Genomic DNA, 23,240 nt, shown 5'->3' on the forward strand with positions numbered 1-23,240 from the left:
AGCCCCAAAAAACATCTTTCCCCTTTCCTATAGCTTTCTCACATATCTGTCTTACCACAAAGATCTGATCTACACAACCTCTACCTGCCCTAAATCCACACTGTTCCTCACCAATTACTCCTTCTGTTCCTCTCCTAATCCTCTCAATCAAGATCCTCCCATAAGCCTTCCCAACTACACTTAACAAGTTAATCCCTCTGAAACTACTACATTCACACTTGTCCCCTTTTCCCTTGTAAAGTGGAACTATACAGGCACTCCTCCAGTCCTCCGGCACTCTACCCTCTCTCCAGCAAACATTAAGTAACCTCACCAGCCAGTCCATAATCACTGTACCTCCCTTTTTCAGACATTCTGCATGGCATCCATCCAGACCAGGTGCCTTACCTACTTTCATCATCTTAACAACTGCCTTCACCTCATCCTTCCTTATTTCTCCTCCATTCTCCTCGCTCATCACTCTCATTTTCTTCGCATTTCCCACTGCAGCTATCTTTCCCTCCCTATCCTCCTTCACATTTAGCTACTCCCTAAAATATTCTGCCCATCTTCCCCTTACTGCCTTCTCTTCCATTATCATCTCTCCATCTGCACCTTTTACTTTTTCTTCTCTACTTGATTCGCCTCCTCTTCCTCCCTTAATTTCTTTCCAAAACATCTTTTTAATACTTTCAAAAATTTCTGTCATACTCTTACCCCATTTCACATCTGCTCTCCTCTTTGCCTCCTTTACCTTTTTCTTTACTTCTCTTTTCTTTTCTTTGTACCTCTCATATGACTCCCTCGTCATATTTTGTAACCAATAATGATAATAATAATATTAACCAATAATGATAATAATAATAATTATAATAATAATGATAATAATAATAATAATAATAATAATAATAATAATAATAATAATAATAATAATAATAATAATAATAGTAATAATAGTAATAATAATAATAATAATAATAATAATAATAATAATAACAATGATAATTATAATAATAATAATAATGAAAAATATTATAATAATTAATAACTAATAATAATAATAATAATCATAATAATACTATTAATAATAACAATAGTAATAATAATAACAATAGTATTAATAATAATAATAATAATAACAATAAAATAATAAACATTAAAAATAAACAAATAATAATAATGATAATAATAATAATAATAATAATGATAATAATAATAAGAATAAGAATAACATTAACAACAACAACAACAAAAGTAATAATAACAATAATAATAATAATAATAAGAATAATAATAATAATAATAATAATAATAATAATAATAATAATAATAATAATAATAATAATAATAATAATAATAATAATAATAATATTAATAATGATAATAATAATAATAATAATAATAATAATAATAATAATAATAATAATAATAATAATAATAATAGTAATAATAATACTAATACTAATACTAATAGTAATAATAATAACAATAATAATGATAATAATAATGATAATAATAATAACAATAATAATAATAATAATAATAATAATAATAATAATAATAATAATAATAATAATAATAATAATAATAATAATAATAATAATAATAATAATGATAATAATAATAATAATAATGATAATAGAATTATGATAATAATAACAATAATTATAATAGTAATAATAATAAATATCATAATAACAATGATAATGATAATAATAATGATGATGGAAACAGGCATACGCCACATTCCTGCGTACCCTTTTTACTCCATATGCTACCATTGTAGAGTTGTTCTAAATGGCAAAACTTCTAGATGGAAAAGTGTTACGAGTGGAGTTCCTCAGGGTTCCGTTCCTGGGCCACTTCTATTTTTAGTATGTATAAATGATATAGACCACGGACTGAAATCTATTGTCTCCAAATTTGTTGATGGTACAAAAATGTCCGGAATAGCAAATAATCACTTAAACCAATTAGATATTCAAGAAGATTTCGATAAATTACAGCAATGGTCTGAAAAGTGGCTAATGAAATTTAACAAAAGTAAAAGGAAGGTTATGCACATAGGTAGAAATAACAGTAAACACGATTACAAGTTATTTGGAAATTCTTTAACAAAAGTGGATAGTGAAAAGGATCTCGGCGTAATTATCAGTAACGACATAAAATCATCTAAGCAGTGTATTTCAGCCTCTGAGAAACCAAATAAGATTCTAGGACAGATATGACTTCAAAAGTCCATCTCTCATTAACAAGCTATAAATAGTTAGTTCGTCCACATTTGGAATATGCTGTTTCCGTATAGTCACCGAATCTAATTAAAGTCATTGACAGATTGGAAAAAGTAGAACGGCGAGCCACAAAACTGATTCCAAATATCAAAAATAAATCTTACGAAAATCGACTAAAATATAAGAATCTGTTTTCCCTAAAAATGAGCACACCCAGAGGTGACTTGATACAGGTCTTTAAAGTTCTACAGGGAATTAACAAGATTAAAAGTGACAAAATTTTTACATTGAGTGAGAATCCGAAAAGAAATGGTTGTCTCAAACTGTCAGGAAATATATTTAATTTGGAAGTGGGTAGAAACAACTTCGCCAATCGTGTAGTTAATGAATGGAATAAACTTCCTGCAGAGGCAGTGCAATGTAGTTCAGTTCGAAGCTTTAAGATTCATTTAGATAAACACCTAAGCAAGATGCTGTACTGCCTGCCATTTATTTTGTATTATCTCTTTATTTGTTTGTAATTATTTGCTCGTTTGCTTTTTTATTATTTGCTTAATTTTCATTTATTATTATTTATCTGTCAATTTAGTATTATTTACTGTTTACCTGTTTGTTTATTATCTAATTACACTTATGCATTTATTTATTTTATCTATTAATTATTATTTATATTATCATTATCTTTATTTAACTATTTATTTATCATTATTATGTTTCTTTCGCACCCGATCTAGTTATGGACCAAAAGCTCCTGTCGGCATGTTCCTCCTTTGTAATCCTTTGTAATCGAGTTGACCTATTCGGTTCCTCTTTTCGCCACTCTGGTCATGGAGGGGCCGCTACTTCCCGTAGCCTAAAGTATATGAGGGAAATAAAGAAGAGGAAATTTGCAATAGAATGTGTATACAAGTGTCTACATCTTGTCAGAGAAGACACTTTGAGGACGAGGACAATACTTGGTGTGACTATATCTTACATTCTTTCGGCATACTCTGGTCTTTTCTCATATTCGTGATTTTTCAAAAGAAAATTTACGTTATTGCACAATGTATATATATATATATATATATATATATATATATATATATATATATATATATATATATATATTTTGGTAGGAGGCCATGTTGTATACATGATTTCAAGAAATCTACAGCGACAATGCGTGATCCGATCACTAGTGAACCGAGCCTTCTCCCACAGCAGTACATGGAAAACCACGAACAACGAACTCCAACGTATAACAACACTACTTGTCAACAACGGCTATCCACAACACTCCATCGAATCCATTATCAAAAACAAGATGAACTCCTTTACCGGCCAACCAACACCCACAAACACCAATATACCAACACTGGACCTGTACTACAAAGGACATATGAACACCGGCTACAAAGAAGACGAAAGAACACTTCAAAATATTATCACACGTAACATTCGACCCAACAACCCAGACACTAAGATACGCCTAATCGTATACTACAAAACCTCCAAAACACACACCCTGGTTATTAAGAACAACAGCCAGCCCCCCAACCCTCCTCTACAAGAAGTCAACGTCGTGTATCAGTTTGATTGCCCTGTCGGTGATTGTCAGCACCGCACCTCCTCATACATTGGCATGACTTCTATGACCCTCTCCAAAAGACTCTCATACCACCTCCAGAATGGCGCCATCAAAACACATATGACAAAAGAACACAAAACCACCATCACCAGACAAACACTAAACGAAAACACTAAAATAATCTACAAAGCCCACGACCCCCTTCGCCTTAAGATGGCCGAAGCAGTGAACATATACATCGAGAAACCTTCCATTAACATACAACTCATGCCCACAACCACACTCCCAAGCAGTAGACGCACATAACACAAACAATAACACCCCTTTCCACAATCCACAAGGAAGTTGCTACTTCCACGTACGCAGCGCTACGGATCACGGCTACATGAAATGACCTCTCCCAGTGTTCGGCCAATGTACGGCCTGTATTTAAACCCTGTAATCACCAACTATTGTTACTCCCTCCCTGAGGATGACCGAGTAAGGTCGAATTACGTATAGGAGAATTAAAAAAGAGAAAACCACACCCAATGTCTTTTGGACACCTTCTCAGCTATTTGGAGTCACCACAGAAACTTGTTGCACGAGAGAAATTAAAGCTCCAATATAAACTCAACAACGCCATTGTCGCTGTAGATTTCTTGAAATCATGTATATATATATATATATATATATATATATATATATATATATATATATATATATATATGTATGACACACAGGAAACCCACAGTCGGAGAAAATAAACTTCGAATAAAGAAGATTCCTATATTTTGGCTATCAACTGTAGCCCTCTTCAGGAAAGTACATTCATGCACTTGCCTGAAGAGGGCTACAGTTGATAGCTGAAATATAGGAATCTTCTTTATTTGAAGTTTATTTTTTCCGACTGTGGGTTTCCTATGTGTCGTTTACAAATGTGCTACTACATTTCTGCTTAGAAATATATATATATATATATATATATATATATATATATATATATATAAGAAAAGAGAAGAGAAGCATAAGATAAAGGAGGCAAAGAGGAGAACAGATATGAAACTGGAGACAGGTAAACTAAAGACAATGAAAATACAACAGGGACAGATGAACGAAAATAGATGGAACTGGAGACAGATAAACGAAATAAAATGGGAAGGGCGGGTCGTGGTAGTGCAAAGGGATCGATTTCGTTTCTTTCTAGTCTCTCTCTCTCTCTCTCTCTCTCTCTCTCTCTCTCTCTCTCTCTCTCTCTCTCTCTCTCTCTCTCTCTCATTCAGTCAACTTTCTCATTCTTAACCAGGAAAACTGGTCAAATAAATGAATAGATAAATAAATAAATAAAATAAACTTTGAGAATGAGAAGACGCCATCTCACCCAACCACCCTTCCTACCTCATCTATTCTAGCCTCACCAGAGTGATGACATCATCGGATGTGTTGATGACGTCATAGTAAAGTTTTATATCATCGTCGGCTGTAGTGATGACGTCACTGGTTATGTTGACATCATAATACTTGATGATGTCATCGGTTAGAGTGATGATATCATTTGGTGTGTTGGTGGCGACATCTGATGGATTTTGTCACTGGTTGGATTGATAGCATACTCGTAATGTGGATTAGTGACGTTACAGAATAGATTGATAACGTTATTTCAATATGGTGATTCAATAAACGTTCTGTCTACTTTCAACGATATACTGTTCGATAAATAAAAGCTTTATTAAGACATCACATAGCATAATATATTTTACCTCGACCCTACACATGGCTGCTGTAGGACTACAAAATCTGCAGATATCCACATTGAATTTTTAAAACTTAGTTGTAGTCTCATGTGAACTAGGCAGGTTTCTATGTCTCTAGACTAGTTTATTTTTCTTTTTTTTTATTCTTTATCATTTGCCTTTATGTTAATGTGTATGCCAACAAATTTTGTAATGTGATAGCTAAGATCCTTTTCGTTCTCTAGTAGATTTTTATAATAAAAAGAAGACTTTTAGGATTGTATGCAAGTGGCAGCTGCCGACAAGTGAGGACGGAGCCTTTATAACTACGACGTTTCGCTTGATACTAGTGGTGGGCAGCTACCGGTAAAGTTGCCGGTTTTATCGGTAACAACCTTAACGGTAGCTTACCGGCAAAATTTCTGCTACCGGTAAAGCTCCGCTAACCGATAACTCGATAAGCTATACCATAACACTCAGGAGCGGTAAGCACGTCTCGGCTTGGTGGTACTGAGTGACGGTACTGACGGTAGTGGTGGGCAGCTACCGGTAAAGTTACGGGTTTTATCGGTAACAACCTTGACGGTAGCTTTCCGGCAAAAATTCTGCTACCGTTAAGGCTCCGTTAACCGATAACTCGATAAGCTATACCATTACACTCAGAGAGCGGTAAGCACGTCTCGGCTTGGTGGTACTGAGTGACGGTACTGCATGACGGGCCCAGTGTCTCGCTAATTTTACCGGTTAAACTTTTACCATTAAGCAAGTATGTACCGCTAAGGTCTCGGTAATTTTCTACCATTAAAACGAGTTTTTTTTCGGCACTTTTGTTAATTTCTCAAAAGAATTAATGTTATTTCTGTGATCAGCATACGGAACTATATTAATTGTGAAAGTTTCATCGAAAAATTCCGCGGGTCGCCAAACGAAGACCCATATATATATATATATATGTATATATATATATATATATATATATATTTATGTATATATATATATATATTCTTAGTTGTTTTTTCCATTCTTCTTATATGTTTCTTATAGAAAAAACAACTAAGAAGATAGTTGAAACTGAATTAGCATTGGTCTTTAACAAGACATGTCTACAAGAAAATTTACTGCCAAAATATACTAATATATATATATATATATATATATACATATATATATATATATATACATATATATACATATATATATATACATACATATATATATATATATATATAAATATATATATATAAATATATATATATATATATATATATCAAGGACTACTATTATACAGGACGTGCACTTCCAGATCCCTGGGTTCGCTAGCGGAGGCCATTGCTTTCTTTATAACATAACATTTAATATTGGACAAATATATTAAAGCTAGAAACATAACATTGTATATAGGACAAATATATCAACTATTGACTTATTCAATGCAGTATAAGTTAATATAAACTTTTATAGTGAAATAAGAAACTATTTTTAAGGGCACCGTTATGCTTTGAAATGCCAATTTTAGTCGGACTTAACAGGTATTATTGTATGAGGTTAGTGGACACCAAGGTTGGCGATTTATATATATATATAAATATATATATATATATATATATATATATATATATATATATATATATATATAGAAAATCTATTTTTTTATTTAAATCAGATTTATTTGATTTAAATAGATTTTTTTATAGATTTTAAATATTGTGGGATTGCTATCTGATATGCGATCTGATTGCTAAAGGAGATTTTTAGCATATCAATATAAGGAGTAGTGTTATATAGACTTGCCACAAGTATACAAGGAACGGTATAAGCCTACATGTAGAATATATATCACTGTGCAGCACACAACAAGTTTCTACAAGATTCTTGTTGAAACTTGTTGATGGTAAGCAGCTTCTCACTGAGTCAATTGCTGTTTTGGAATCAACCAGGAAGGATGTCTTCTGGACCTGGCAGAGTGGTTCCTTCAGGCAGAAAAAATTATCCTGTCTGCAATTATTTTGAAAAACTACCAACAACTTCTGGCAAAGGGTACCGAGCTAAATGCAAAGACTGCAGCCAGGAACTACAGGGCATTCTGTCAAGATTAAAATCTCACAGATATAAATGCCAAGGTCAACCACAGCATACAGAAGAAGAAATTGATGACCCAGGTAAATAATTTAACTTATATTGTGTGCCTTTCTCCCTTTTCATACGCAACAATATAAATTTGGTGAACAATGGAGAACATGTGCAATAAAAATGTAAAGGCCTAAAGATATGATACTTCAACTTCATTACTTCTAAATTTGGGTAATGACTATATCACTATAATATAATGTATCCGCTCAATCTTGGGGCCTAGATGATTGTTATTCATTTCATTCAACATTGTGTAATATATTTCATAGGTTCCATTGGAATTCAGCTCACATGGGATTCAGCTCAAAGGGATTTAGCCTAACCTAACCCAACTAATCCATTATTTTTAGTGAATTTAAAAGTGGACTGAATCCTGTGTGGGCTGAATTCCAAGCCTATCTATTTCATATCCTGTTAATTATTTCCAAATAATTTAGTGGCTTGTGTGAATATAATCATTATCTAAAAAAATAACTACTGTACTCAAAAGTAGCCTAAGTCACACTGTATTCATTCATTTATTTATTTATTTATTTATAAATTATGCAATATGCTAAAAACATTCTGTTTCCATTTCAGGAACTATATCAACAGCTTCAATCCCTTCATCATCGGCTCCACTTGAATTATTTGACTCCACCATTAAAAAGGTCACTATCAGACTCCTCCACAGGCGCCACTTCTGCTAAGTCATTTTCATCTAAAAGAAAATCATCAACATCTCTGAACAAATTTATCATAAAAACTTCAGCCTCTCAAAAGGAAAATCTCGACAAAGAAGTTGCAAGAATTATATTTGCTACAAATTCACCATTTTGTCTTGTTCAGCATCCTCAGTTTCTCAAGATGGTTCAGAACCTGAGGCCAGGTTATATTCCTCCATCCAGAAAAGATATTGCTGATAAGTACTTGAATCTTGTGTATGATAAGGAATATAAAAAGTTTGCAGATGACCTGAATAATGAAACTGTATGTCTTTCAATTGATGGGTGGTCTAACATCCATAGTGAGTCCATAATATGTGTCACTGTAACAACATCCACTTGTCAGATTTATTCAATTGACACAATAGACACATCAGGGAAACCTCACACTGCTGAATATCTTCTACAACTTGTACAAAATTCGATCAAGAAAGCTGGACAAGATTTTGGTTGTCACATTGGAAGTATTGTGACAGACAATGCAGCAAATGTCACCAAGATGAGATAACTCTTGGAGGAATCGGGTGAACCTGAGCATACTTTCCTCACATACGGCTTATACCGTACCTTTTATACTTGTGGCAAGTCTATATAACACTGCTCCTTATATTGATATGCTAAAAATGTCCTTTAGCAATCAGATCGCATATCAGATAGCAATCCCACAATATTTAAAATCTATAAAAAAATATATATTTAAATCAAATAAATCTGATTTAAAAATATATATATTTTTCATATATACATACACACACACACACACACACACACATATATATATATATATATATATATATATATATATATATATATATATATATATATATATATATATAAATCGCCAACCCTGATATCCACTAACCTCATACAATGATACCTTTAAAGTCAGGCTAAAATTGGCATTTCAAAACATAACAGTGCCTTGGAAACGGTTTCTTATTTCACTATAAAAGTTTATATTAACTTATACTGCATTGAATAAGTCAATAGTTGATATATTTGTCCTATATACAATGTTAGGTTTCTAGTTTTGATATATTTGTCCAATATAAAATGTTAGGTTACAAAGAAAGCAATGGCCTCCGCTAGCGAACCCAGGGATCTGAGTGCGCACGTCCTGTGGAATAGTAGTCCTTGATATATATATATATATATATATATATATATATATATATATATACATATATATATATACATATATATATATATATATATATATATGCTTAAGTGATGAAAATGCCAATATTTTCTGTTTCTAAATAAGAATATGAACTAATTTGTATGAAAAAATAATTGAGGAAATAAATAAAAAAACATGCTGACAATGAAATCTAATATATCCTTGAGTATTCACCTTGGTCTTTGGATCACGTGCTGGGCTAATTTGAATGAAATAGGTATTAAAACAAGGGAGCATAAAAAACAGTTTTAACGAAAACATTTATTACAAATTAGTCAGGTTAGGTTAGGTTAGTTTTTAGGAAAACATTTATTACAAATTAGTCAAAGCTCATTATATGTGTATGTGTGTTTGTATTAACAAAACTCCTACTCCCACATACACCCTCCAAACATGAACCCATGCATGCAGATAGACGAAAGTATATACACCACACCCACCCTCAGACACCCTCCATTCAATCACTCGCGCGGTAGATAGCATACTATAGTAGCACCAATTAAAGTATGACTTTTTTCCCTTTACAATGACATAACAATAAAAATAATATGTAAAATAGAACCAGAGATATAGCTTATTAAAGGACAAAAACGTTGATTTTTCAAACTCGACTCGAACTTGGGACGTCACTATTACCTCACGAGTCTTTTGCCGGTAAACTTCCGGTAATTTCGGTAACGCTATGCCTATTGTTGTTCACCGGTAATTCCGGCATTGAAATTAGCGGTGTTTGCCCAGCACTACTTGAAGCAGCTTTTTCAAGTAGCCTACCTGAAAAAGCTGTGACAACAAGCGAAACGTCGTAGTAATAAAAGCTCCGTCCTCACTTGTGGTGTTTATGTCGATAGACTTATAGGATTTAATTTGTGATCCTTAGTAAAAACTTACTTACATTCAAATATATAAAATATTTCTTACATACATACGGGCCTACAAATTAGCCTACATGAAAAAACACGGCGTTATGACGTCATGGCTTCTCGCGTTCCAATTAATGTAGTTTCTCGTCTCATTCGAGTAAGATGAGATACAAGATATTCAAATCCGACCCAACCATTCGGAAAAAAAAAAAAATCCCTCTGTTATTATGAGGTTGATGAAAGCTGACCACGTTTGTGGTCTATGTGTACTTTCACGTGGAGAGAGGCCAGGTTCACGTGACCATTAGTAATTCACCGTTCAGTCATAAAGTTGAGGCAAGATTCAAGGGAAAATAATTGTCTATAAATATTAAGACAGAAATTTATTAATCATTATGACCCCTAATCAAATGGTTTTAAAAACTGAATTTAATGACTTACTGGAATTTGTTATCACTGAACAGACTCACGAAAAAGGACGCACACTTATCACACATTAGGCTAAAAATGTTGTCCCGTATCGGAAGGTACGAGTTTAGCGCCGCTATCATGACCACCAAGTTCACTATTGACAAAGTCGGGGATCAAGCTATAGATCAGTCGCTAGAGTGATGGACTCTACGCTGACGTGGCGTGGATGTTCAAATCCTGGTGGCCACGTGCTTTCATTACAAGCTAACTCCACACCTTTCGGTACGGAGCAACACTTCTAGCCCCACGTGTATTTGATGTGCGTCCTTTGGCCACTATATTGAGACACTGGAAGGAATTTCAGAGGGGGTACCAATGTACATCCTGGGGGAGAACCATGGCGCCCGTTTTTTCTTTGTTTGCACCTCACCCTAAGAATTACTGTTCAGATCAGCTCTTCCCGTTTTATTTTTTATAACTTAGTCTTCATTATTATCACTATCACTATCCCTATTATCACTACTGCTTTTGCTGTTACTGCTATCATGTGTTAGCACCTCCTTCGATGTCCAGCGTGTACACGCACGCACACACGCATGTAGAGCAAGCAGAACTCCAAATGTCCTCAGACCAATTGCCTATGCGAATCGTACACTCAACAAACACGAGCGAAATTACTCAATCACAGATATAGAAGCTTTAGCAGTTATATATGCACTCAAACATTTCAAAGAGATCACCATTGGTTACGAGATATACATATATACAGATCATCAACCAATCTTAAACCTCTTCTCAGGAAAGAATCTTTCAGGAAAACTTGACCGCTGGTTCCTTATCATACAAGAGTTCATCCCCACCTTTCATTTTGTTCGAGGAAAGGCGAACCTAGTTGCAGACGCTCTCAGTCGCCAAATTGCGACCATCACTCATAAGCCAATTTCAGTAGCTCTTACACAAACGCGCGTTGCCGCAGCACAGAGATCAGAGCCTCTTTGGAAATGTGCCATATACTTCCTCGAACCTGCAGACACAACTGACACAGACTACTTTCCTCCCGATATCGACAATTACACGTTATTTGATAACATTCTCTATCACAAAAAAAAAAAAAAAACACTAACGAACAAACATAAACCAAACAGATCAGTGTTTCAACTTGTAGTCCCTGCGGATCTCATCCCGGAAGTTTTAAAACTTATACACCCATTGCTGCACACCCTGGCAAGGAGAAATACGTTACACAAGCCAGATTGCACTACTTCTGATTAACCATGAGGAAGGATATACACGCCTACATTGACGCTTGTCCCCCTTACGCGATTCACAAAGGTCATGTCAGCGGTCATGTTCCAATTCTAACTTACTCTACCCCTTCTAAATCATTCGACACAGTCACTCTTGATCTTCGTAAGTTACCACTTACACACACCGGAAATCAATACTTCTTTGTCTGTGTCGACAATTTTTCACGATTCTGTATTCTTTCCCCCTACCAGACAAGACAGCACAACACGTAGGAAAAAACACTTATTGACAAACTCATATGCCTCTTTACTACACCCAAAACTGATTTCTAACAACGGGACTGAATTCAACAATAATATTCTTTCGCACATTTGTAATTACTTTCAAATCAAGAAATACAACACTACTGCTTATCATCCGAGTTCAAATGGCCTAGTTACATGCCAGAATAGAAAGATTATCAATGTTCTTAGACTTCTTGTTTCTGATCTTCTCCCTTCTTGGGATGAACATGTCCCTATGATCCAAGCTTGTATAAATTTTCTATTAACAGGTCAATATCGGAAATCTCATGTTGTCCTCTTTGGTTCGGACAAAAGGCTCCCATATGATCTTCACCTCTCAGAATTACCTCCCATTTACAATTTCAATGATAATCCCAAGGCCAAAGTAGCAACTTTCAATAATCTTTTCAAAAGAATAGATTATACTCTTCATCTCACTAAGGACGAAACGGTCCGTTTGCATAACAAATCAGCCAGAGCTTGTACCTTTGAAATTTGAGACATTGTTTAGACCCTTAATTACACCCCCACCTCGAAGCTCTCCCCTAAATTCTCTGGACCCTATCGTATCATTGCACATGAGTCAAAGAACAAAGTCAAAGCACTCAGTTTGCACGATCTTAAGATACCGTCATGCACAAAGATCATATCAAAAGAGTCTCGCGTGCACACTTCCCCTTCAATGGAGGACCATCACCAATCCTCTCCAACAAAACCTCCAATTCCCCTTCCCCGCTATAATTTCCGAAATCGAGCGACATTTTCATAAATTTATTTTTATCTAGGTGAACGGAAATAATATCTTCTTCCGCATACTCATACAATTAAGTCTATTTAATTTTGTTCATGAGATTTCCCGATACCATAATTATTCCAACATTATGTGTATCTTCATGCCAAGGTTATGCAAAAGCCCTTGTTTTGTTTCTTATCTTTCATGAGTACCAACCTCATTGGGGACAGTGAGGATAGTTCGCCGAGTATCTGTTATCACCTTCGATGTCCATCGAGCACATGCGCGCACACATGCATATAGAGCTAGTAGAACTCCGAACGTCTTCAGACCAACTCTCAAGATATTCTCCATTGTCACGGACCTTCCCAAGGGACAGTCTATTGTTCCTAGTGACCCGAGGATCAGACTTTCCAGCCAACACCCAGAACCGAACAATAGGCCTCGCCGTGTTTCGGGGAAACATCCAGGACACCTGCGTCGGACAAAAGGAACCTCGCGCCTTCAGACTACAATAGGCCAAACCGACTCGACGAACTTTTTTGTTAAATTTTTTTTCCGATGTGAATATGGCAACCCTTGCAAATACGTAAAATCTGGCAACACCCCGAGGTTACTCCAGAGGTTGCATTGTATATAGAAACCAGAAAGAATACTGGAATCACACCACCACCACCACCACCACCACCACCATCATCATCATCATCATCATCATCATCATCATCATCATCATCATCATCATCATCATCATCATCATCATCATCATCATCATCATCATCATCATCATCATCATCATCATCATCATCATCATCATCATCATCATCATCATCATCACCATCATCATCATCATCACCACCACAATTACTCTTGTAATCACCGCAGATTTAAGATTAACTGCGTAAACGATGCGGATATTCAAGATTAGCTTCATGGCGTCACAGGCTTTGATCAAGTTGGCTTAAATTCTAACGGATAGAATAGTCCTAACACTGAATAAAGTCGTTTGACGAGCGTAGAAATGGAATATATAAATAGATGAATAAATAGATAAATATATAAACATTTAATTACATAAATGAATAAATTTATGAGTAAATAGATAAATAAATAAATAAATAGGTAAATAGGGAGATGAATTAAATTGCATGGCGACAGGATGAGCACAGAAAAGAACCATTCGGCACGAAAGAGAAGCAAGAGAACAGACTTCACGCTCACGTGATTATACATATATGTACATATATATATATATATATATATATATATATATATATATATATATATATATATATATATATATGCCAAACAAATCACTAAGCACACGTGATAACAATCCTTGCAGAAACCACTTGGTAAATAAAAGAAATGAATACCGAACGTTTTCGTCTATTCAAGACATCATCAGGGTACAAAGAATACAAAAAATGACCAAAGGTCATAATATGTACATGGTGGTAGAGGAACTGGGAAAGGTCCAATGTTCCACGATTCCAGAAGAATTATTTACAATCTTTTTAATAATGAAATTATCTAACTTATACAAACCTAAGCTTAAATTCATATCATTTTCAAAACTATTTTTAATGTAACATGATTCAATTACGTTCCTTTCTACAATATTATGACATGATGTAATAACTTTTGTGTTTTGCCATTCAATAATATGGGAGAGCTCTTTTTGGTGGACGAAAAGTCCACTACTCATTTCTTCCCATTTTGAATATTTGTCTCTGAGCACTACTCTCATTTTTCTTCCATGTAAGAAATCCTCCATCAAATCCAATAGTTTTCCATGTGTGCCTCCTAGTGTTTCCAGTTTATATAGCAATTTTCTGTGTGGTACCTTATCAAATGCCTTTTGTAAGTCCAGGAAGGCACAGTCTGCACAGCCATATCTTTCTTGCAATATATCTATCAAACTTGAAATAGAAACAAATCAGATTAGTGGTACATGATCTTCCCTGTCTGAATCCAAATTGCCTCGGGTTTAGTATATTGTTCTCTTCCAGATATTTTGTCCATCTATCTTTGATTATTCTCTCACAAATTTTAACTATTGTACTCGTTAGGGACACCGGTCTATAATTTGTTATGTGTGTGTGTGTGTGTGTGTGTGTGTGTGTGTGTGTGTGTGTGTGTGTGTGTGTGTGTGTGTGTGTGTGTGTGTGTGTGTGTTTACCTAATTTTTTTCTTAATTATAGTAGACAGGAAAGGAGCCATGCTCGTTTGGTCCTGTCTCATACTCTCCAATAATCATGTCTGGCTACAAATTCATGTATGGTTCCAACTTGGGCTATATCTCCTTATTCTCCAATTATCACCTTTAGATTTAAATTCATATATTGTTCCAATTGGGCAATAATATCATCTAAGCTGTTCCAAATATGTGTGCATTTGTATGGAAAATTTTAGTTTTTCATATCCTTCAGATATATTTTCTTTTAATTTCTCATGACATTTCAAGGCCTTCCTATCTATAATCAAGGAATGGGAGGGCTTTTAGTGCCTGAACACTAATAAAGTCATCTCTTTCTTCTCGATCTTTCAGTGTTGGCAACTCCAGCGCCTTTAATTTCTCCTCGTATGGCTTAGCCAGATTGAGAGCCATTTTGGCGGATGCCCTTTGTATCCTCGCGATCTTGCTTACATCTTTCACCGTGTTGGAACCAACCACTGACGTATATTCCAGTCTTGGATGAATTATGGTTTCTGTCACCCACCCCCCATCATCTCTTCATTCAATTGAATATTTTACAATTCACATGCCTCCCATAATCTTACTTTTATCAACACTCCTTTGTAATGGACTAATTTCCCACAGAATAGTATGAAGTTGGTTTTTCTAAGCTATTGCCCATTTTCAACATTTTGCATTTTTCAGTACTGATATTGATTTTCCATTCTTGGCTCAATGCAAATATTGTGTCTATATCTCTTTGCAATATCCCACAACCCTTATTTATCACTCTTCTCGTGATCTTTGCATCATCTGCAAACATGTTGACATAGTCTTTTGTACATTCCATCATACCATTAACATAAATAAGATATATTACAGGTGCTAGCACTGAACCATGTGGAACCCCGCTGGGCACTGCTCTCCATTCTGATGCCACATCCTTTATTACTGCCTTCATGTAACTGCTCTTCAGAATATATATATATATATATATATATATATATATATATATATATATATATATATATATATATGATGTAAGCGGAATAGGAAACACAGGAGTCTTAGTCTTTGAGTTTATTCCTGACTAGTTTCGCAGGTATGCTTTTTCAAAGGAATATGTGTACAAACGGGCTGTGGGCATTATATATATGGGGTGGACCTCACCACCTCTCCGAGTTACCATAGTTGGTGGCGAATGTGAACATCACATTGTGGCTCACGTAACAATGAAGACATTTTTACAATTAAATATGATTACACTAATACCAAAGAAATTATTAATAGAAAATGTAACAATAGTAATGATAACGATGAAGATAATATTGTTACATTTTCTATTAATAATTTCTTTGGTATTAGTGTTATCATATTTAATTGTAAAAATGTCTTCATTGTTACGTGAGCCACAATGTGATGTTCACATTCGCCACCAACTATGGTAACTCGGAGAGGTGGTGAGGACCACCCCATATATATAATGCCCACAGCCCGTTTGTACACATATTCCTTTGAAAAAGCATACCTGCGAAACTAGTCAGGAATAAACTCAAAGACTAAGACTCCTGTGTTTCCTATTCCGCTTACATCAACCTGTCAGAATGTCTCAACATATATATATATATATATAATATATATATATATATATATATATATATATGTATATATATAATATATATATATATTTATATATCCATTTGAGTAGCTTACCTCTCAGTCTTCGAATATGCTCCAGTTTCTATATGAGCAGACTGAGGTACTTTATCAAAAGCTTTCTAGATCAAAGTACATACAGTCCACCCAGCCCTCCCTTTTTTGTAACACACCAATCACTTATGTTTAGATGGTCAATAGGGTCGATATACATGATTTTCCAGATATAAAGCCAAACTGACTGACCGTCAAAATGTTAATATCTTCAAGATATTTGACCCACCGATCTTTCACAATCCTTTCACATCACTATTGTGCTCGTAAGAGATACTGGGCTGTAATTCAATGGTGTCTCCTTACTTCCAATTTTGTGAATTGGTACCACTTTAGCCCTTTTCCAAGCCTGTGACACTATTCATTCTTTTAATGAACACATAATTAGACTACGAATATTCTACAGCTTGAAATCCTATCGGGCTCAGAAGCTTTCTTTTCATCCAATGATCTTCAAGAATTTAACACTTCCCCTGTGATTCACCATGGTCTTGGATCACGTGTTAGACTTGTGATCGACAGCTATTTCCCTCCCGGAAGAGAACTCAGAGCTCATATTTTACCGATCTGTGTGTGTGTGTGTGTGTGTGTGTGTGTGTGTGTGTGTGTGTGTGTGTGTGTGTGTGTGTGTGTGTGTGTGTGTGTGTGTGTGTGTGTGTGTGCGCGCGTGTGTGTGTGTGTGTGTTTACGCTTGCTTGCCTGGCCATTTCGATGTCTATTTGTCTGAATATTTGTCGGACAGTATTTGTATACGTCTGTAAAAGGTGACGTGTTTTACGTCAGCAGGTGCTCAGTCGCTACCAAAACTAACACCTTCCCCCTACATTTTCGGACAGTCATGGCAAGTGTCAATCAACCGAGAGGAACGAAAGTACTTCAAAGGAGTGGCACCTGCAGAAAGTGCCGAAGAAATCGCCTTACCTCGGGCAGTCTGGCCCAACGGACAAGTCCTTTCTTCAGCACCACAGGGGAATAATGATTTCTCCTTTCGCACACATTGCCGTGGCAGCCTCTTCGTTAGGTCTTTCGGCCCTCTCCGGGTCTCACACAGGGTCATAGGTCACCCAAGGGGTCCTTGTGGCATCGTTCACGGTCCCTGTGGTTCGAGTCTTCATTCACTTTCTCAAAGGATTCCTTGAAAAAAAAAAAAAAAATCCAGAAAAAAACTCGTTTAGCGTTCAGCTTTTTAAAAAATCAAAATGCGTGACCGTTATGACGGTTGGAGCACTCCGCGACCGTCAACGTCCTCCTCAACCACCCGGCCCGTCGTCGCCTCACTCCCCGAAGGAACTGGAGACTGAGAGAAGGGAATCCGAGGCGAGAGGGGGAGATGGAGCCCTCCGCTACCGACGTTGTCCTTGATGTTGGAAATGACAACAACAACAGCGACATGTTCGGAGGCAGTGGTAGAAGCGGATCTTTGAGTATTAGTATTTCATCACCGATAGCCAGCGCTTCCTTCCGCGGGGACAATATGACGCCGAATAGGTGGAGTTTGAGGTGATCAATGAGGGTGGCAAAGATGAGGGACAGCAGAATTTAAAGCTTATCTATTAATTCATCTTATTCATTTTTAAGATTTGTCTCTAATCATATAAGAATGAGGTGTGACTCTGGTCTATAGAGCTGTCACTAAAGCCGAGATGAGGCGGAGCAGGAGGATGTCTGATGCCGCTTCAAGATAACTGACTGAATTTCAGGGTATCATAAAAAACTGAATGAAATAGCCTGGCTTTGTCAAACCTCGTATTTCACATTATTTCGAACATAAGGAAGACTTCCCTGTATATTACCCTGTACTATCTCTCTTGCCGACACGAGACAACGCGTTCGAGAGGCCCCCGAAGATTTCGGACACCGCCACTGAAGAAGACGACGGCGAGGAGGATGACAATGTCCCCATCGTTGCAGTTTGCGGTCTTCGGACGCAGCCCTCCGGCGGTCGAGTCGTCCATTCGATCCGAGGAACAATCAGAACCCGTCCTGGCGGCGTCACGTTACCCGCTACCCAATCACGGATGCCGAATCACGAATGTCCCAATCACCATCCCCAATACGCGATCATGACTCACGGAAACGGAGGAGGCTCTCGCCAGCCCCGCCATGACCTATCCGGACGGCGCCGGTGGGATTATCAACACCTGGGCAAGGTCGTCTTCCCTCAGGGGAGTCAGCCGACCGGGAAGAGATCCCCTGGGAGTGTGGAGATGTGAATCATTACCACGAGAGATCCCACACACTCTGAGACAAAGAAGCTACAAGAAAGAGAAGGCGTGGTGCGGATACAAAGGGTATGTGTTCAAGGTTACCAGAGGTGGTGTAAAGATAATGGGGGGAGTGGTAAATATACCAGTGAGGGGGTAATAATGATGGGAGTTGCAAAGATACCAAAAGGTGTAAAGATACCAAAGGTGTAAATATACCGAGGATGTAAACATACCGTGGAGATGCAAAAAATACCAGTGGGGTGTACAAGCTAAAATCTAACTGTTGTTCTCGATCTTAACACTCCTAATTGAAAACATTCCAGCTATTTTCTATGTTAGAATTTTACACAAAAGTTTGAGGTCTGAAACAAAAATCAATAAGTATTAAAGAAGTAAATGAATTAATGTGAAAAGGAACGTTCCCCTTGATATTTGAATAAACACAATATATAAACAAACAAATAAATAAACAAATAAATAAATATGAACATTTCCCTTCACCGAATTAAAAGCCCTTGGTAAGTACGTCAGGATTCTCTGGTGAATAAAATCGTCTGGCGTCACCCTTGAATGTATTTTGTTCTGGCTGACGATAAAATGTGACTTTATCCGGCGGTGGGGCAGACTTCGCCTTATGAGGGGCCTCTGTCAATCGGAACTACTTTCAACACGGAGCTAACCATCCCAAGATGACGATTGCGCCAGATGGAAACCCGAACCTGACCCATGAGTTACCATGACGACGTAAAAGCACCTCGCGTTTCCAGTATTTGATATATTTCGATATACAAGTTTCCATCTTATGTAAATAAAACTACTTATGCAGAAACAACTAAAGGTGTATTTGCATATTCTTTTATATGACACTGGTCAATGACGGGTGACCTGCATCTGGATGGCTCGACACCCGCAACACTTTCCCCTTTAGGAGGTTATCATCACGCAACAAGAACTTCCAAGATCGAGTTCGCCAAGCCCTTCTGCGTGTGATGTAGCTCTCCTTCAGGTGTGCCTGTGCAAGGCTATTTATTGTCCCAATTCTTTACCTTATTTTATGTATTCATTAATTCATTTATCTATTTTTTTGTTTATCTGTTTATTTCATTGTAACTTATTTCATTTTGCTATTCATTTTATTTTCCATCTGCTTATTTTTCCTGGGTTCTTGGTGAACACCCAGGTTTGTTCTCACTGAAAATGGAAGTTTCCTTCACCTGAATAAAATCATCTGACAGCATCTTTAAATTACACCAGTATTAAAACGAAACGAAACATTGAAATGAAGTGAAATCGTTAAACAAAAGCATGTTTCAAACAGGTTAGGTACTTTAATTCAAGATAACATTACCCTTTGACTTACCTCCAGCTTTTTGGTACCTTAACTTAATAAATTTTACCACCTAGCTTTTACCCACATTTATTTTCAACTCCCTCTTATCACATAATTTCCCAAATTCCATCACCAACTGCCTCAGAGCCATCTCTGACCTAGCCACAAATGGAGTGTCATCAGTAAACAACAAATGACTTACTTTCCACTTCTCTCTAGTCTCTAACCATCTCCAATCCTCTGCCCACCACCCTTGCATTTACCTCCTGTATCAATCCTTCATGGTACATACTGAATAACTATGGCAACAACAGAAACCTGGCATATCCCACCTTCACCTCAAACCATTCACTCTCACCATTTCCAACCCTTACACAAATTCCACTCTTCATGTAAAAGCTTTTGACTACCCTTAACATTCCCCCCTATCCTATATATCTGCCACAATGCCTTCCTGTCTACCCTGAATAAATATTTAAATCCATAAAGGCACAGAAAAACATCCTTACCTTTTGCCCAACACTTGTCAGAAATCTGCCTTATCATGAAATTTTGATCCACGTATCCTCTACCTTTCCTAAACCCACACTGTTCCTCGTCAATTATTCCCTCTGTTCCTCTCCTAATCCTCTTAACACACTCCCAATTACCTTTCCAACTACACTTAACAAACTGATTCCTCTAATACTACTATATTCATATTTGTCCCCTATTACCTTGTAAAGCAGAACTATTCATGGACTCCTCTAATTCTATGGCACACTCACCTCCCTTGAACACACATAAAAAAAACTCACTAACCAATCCACTATAACTGTTCCTCCCTTCGTCAGGCACTGCATGGCACTCATCAAACTCAGGTGCCTTACCACATTTCGTTCTCAACGTTACTTGTACTTCATTTTTTCCTATATCCTTATCATTTCCTATCCCATCACAGTTTCCTAGCTCCTCCCACTGCCACAATCAATCAATCTCTAACCTCCTCTACAATCAACAACTACCTGAAATAGTCTACCCATCTTACCCTTACTGCATTCACTTCCATTAACATCTGCCTATCTTTCTCTCTACTTGTCTGACCCCCTCTTTTTAATTATTTCCAAAAAGCTTTTCATTCTTTACCAAATTTTGTCATAATCTTATCCCATTTTACATCTACTTTCCTCTTTACCTCCCTCACTTTATGTTTTTCCTCTCTTCTCTTCTTCTTGTACCTCTCATATGCTTCCTTCGTTCTACTGTGCAACCAATCCACATATGCTCGCTTTTCCTCTTCTACTACTGCCTTCACCTCTTCATCCCACCATTCACCACCCTTCCCTCAACTCCCTCTCATCCTCATCCCACATGCCATCTTTGTACACCTGGTCACTTCCTCCTTAAAACATACCCATTCTTTCTCTACTCCTATCACCCTTTCTCCTTCACCACCTCCATTACATCTCTCAGCTTATTCTTGTATTCCTTCTCTTTGTCCTAATTCAGGTTGTCAACTTACAGCATTTCTACCTCTCACCATTTTCCTCCACTCTCAATTTTCCTTCCACCAAATAATCATCTGACACTTCCCACTGTCTCCTCTGAAAGCATGAACGTCTAGAACTCTTCCTATCTTTCCTTTTGATACCACGATAATGTCCATCAGTGCCCTATCAACCAACCTTTCCTATGTATAATTATGCTTGACTCTTTTCTTAAACAAAGTTTGCTACCTTTATCTCCCTTTGTAAATACATCTTCATCATCATCACCTATCAACTGAAATCCTTACCTGCCACCCCAAACTTGCCTACTACTCCATCTTTGGCTCATTGAGATCCTCCAACACCATTGCATTCATATTCCTCCCCAAACTCTTTAAGCACTCAGTTACATCTATCAAAAAATCCCATTTCCTCCTCAATTTTCTCTCTGCCAGATGCACTCAAAAACCCACATGTACCATCCAAGTTTCACCTTCATCCATATTAACCTTGAAGATGTTTTCCTCCACTCCATCATCTGCTTTCCTATCTCATCGCTCATCAGCAAAGCCACTCTTTCCCTCCCTCACCCTTTCCTTTTCCTAACACTCTCCCTGCCACCCTTCCAAACTCAAAATCATCCCTCCCTTTTGAACTTACTTTCACTTAATGCTAACACATGCATCTTCCTTCTCACACACGCTGCATATCTCTTCCCTTTTACTCTCACCTGTTCCACAACCAAACACATTTAATGACTCAAATTTTAGGGTTCTGATTGGAGTTCTCCCAGACCCTTTTATGCCTCAATTTCTCGTAGGATGAACATACAGAGGACAGGATCCCTAGTCCCATTACTCTGCCCCACTACGTTGTCTTTTATGACTCACAAGGGAAACATGGTGGCAGAATTCTCCCCCCCCCACCACCACCACAAAGAATAAGAAGAGGAAGAGTTACAAAAGTAGTACAAGACAGTTTCAAGAAACAAAATAAAGGAGGGATAGTCACAGTACAAAAGTAACATAGTTTCTCTGTGAATAAAGATTTCTAACACAGACAAATGATGTGTAGCTCTAGTCCACAGGGGCACCCCAAACCAGTCCCTAAAGCATTGGCTGCATACTACCATAAGATCACTAATGCATGATAACTTGTTGTCAGTACCCAAATGTGGTTGAAAAAAATAATTTCACCTTCAATCTTACCCAACCCATTGAAAAATAACTTCTTTCTAAATGAAGATAGCACCTAAAATAAATTACCTTCAAGTAATACTAACCATAAGCTATCCATGCCATTACAGGGT

At 36.6% G+C, this 23,240-nt stretch overlaps 2 protein-coding genes across 2 annotated transcripts in view; both read right to left on the minus strand.

Annotated features, from left to right (window-relative positions):
* Nucleotides 1-18,206, minus strand: part of LOC143037432 (uncharacterized) — a 244,202-nt gene extending 225,996 nt beyond the window's left edge. Inside the window, exon 1 of the mRNA XM_076205631.1 lies at nt 17,850-18,206. The gene's annotated coding sequence lies outside the window, so the exon portion shown is untranslated. The remainder of the gene's footprint in view (nt 1-17,849) is intronic.
* On the minus strand, nt 15,850-16,179 carry LOC143037276 (uncharacterized). The gene has a single exon (XM_076205406.1). The coding sequence runs from the start codon at nt 16,177-16,179 to the stop codon at nt 15,850-15,852; it is 330 nt and encodes a 109-aa protein (XP_076061521.1).
* Nucleotides 18,207-23,240: the final 5,034 nt, after the last annotated feature.

The sequence above is a fragment of the Oratosquilla oratoria genome, chromosome 22, assembly GCF_046742065.1.
Source record: "Oratosquilla oratoria isolate Oo_2021 chromosome 22, ASM4674206v1, whole genome shotgun sequence".
Classification (NCBI taxonomy): Eukaryota; Metazoa; Arthropoda; class Malacostraca; order Stomatopoda; family Squillidae; genus Oratosquilla; species Oratosquilla oratoria.

Coding starts and splice junctions, on each gene's coding strand:
- LOC143037276 (XM_076205406.1), bottom strand. CDS start 16,179: ATGAAGGCAGTAATAAAGGATGTGGCATCAGAATGGAGAGCAGTGCCC.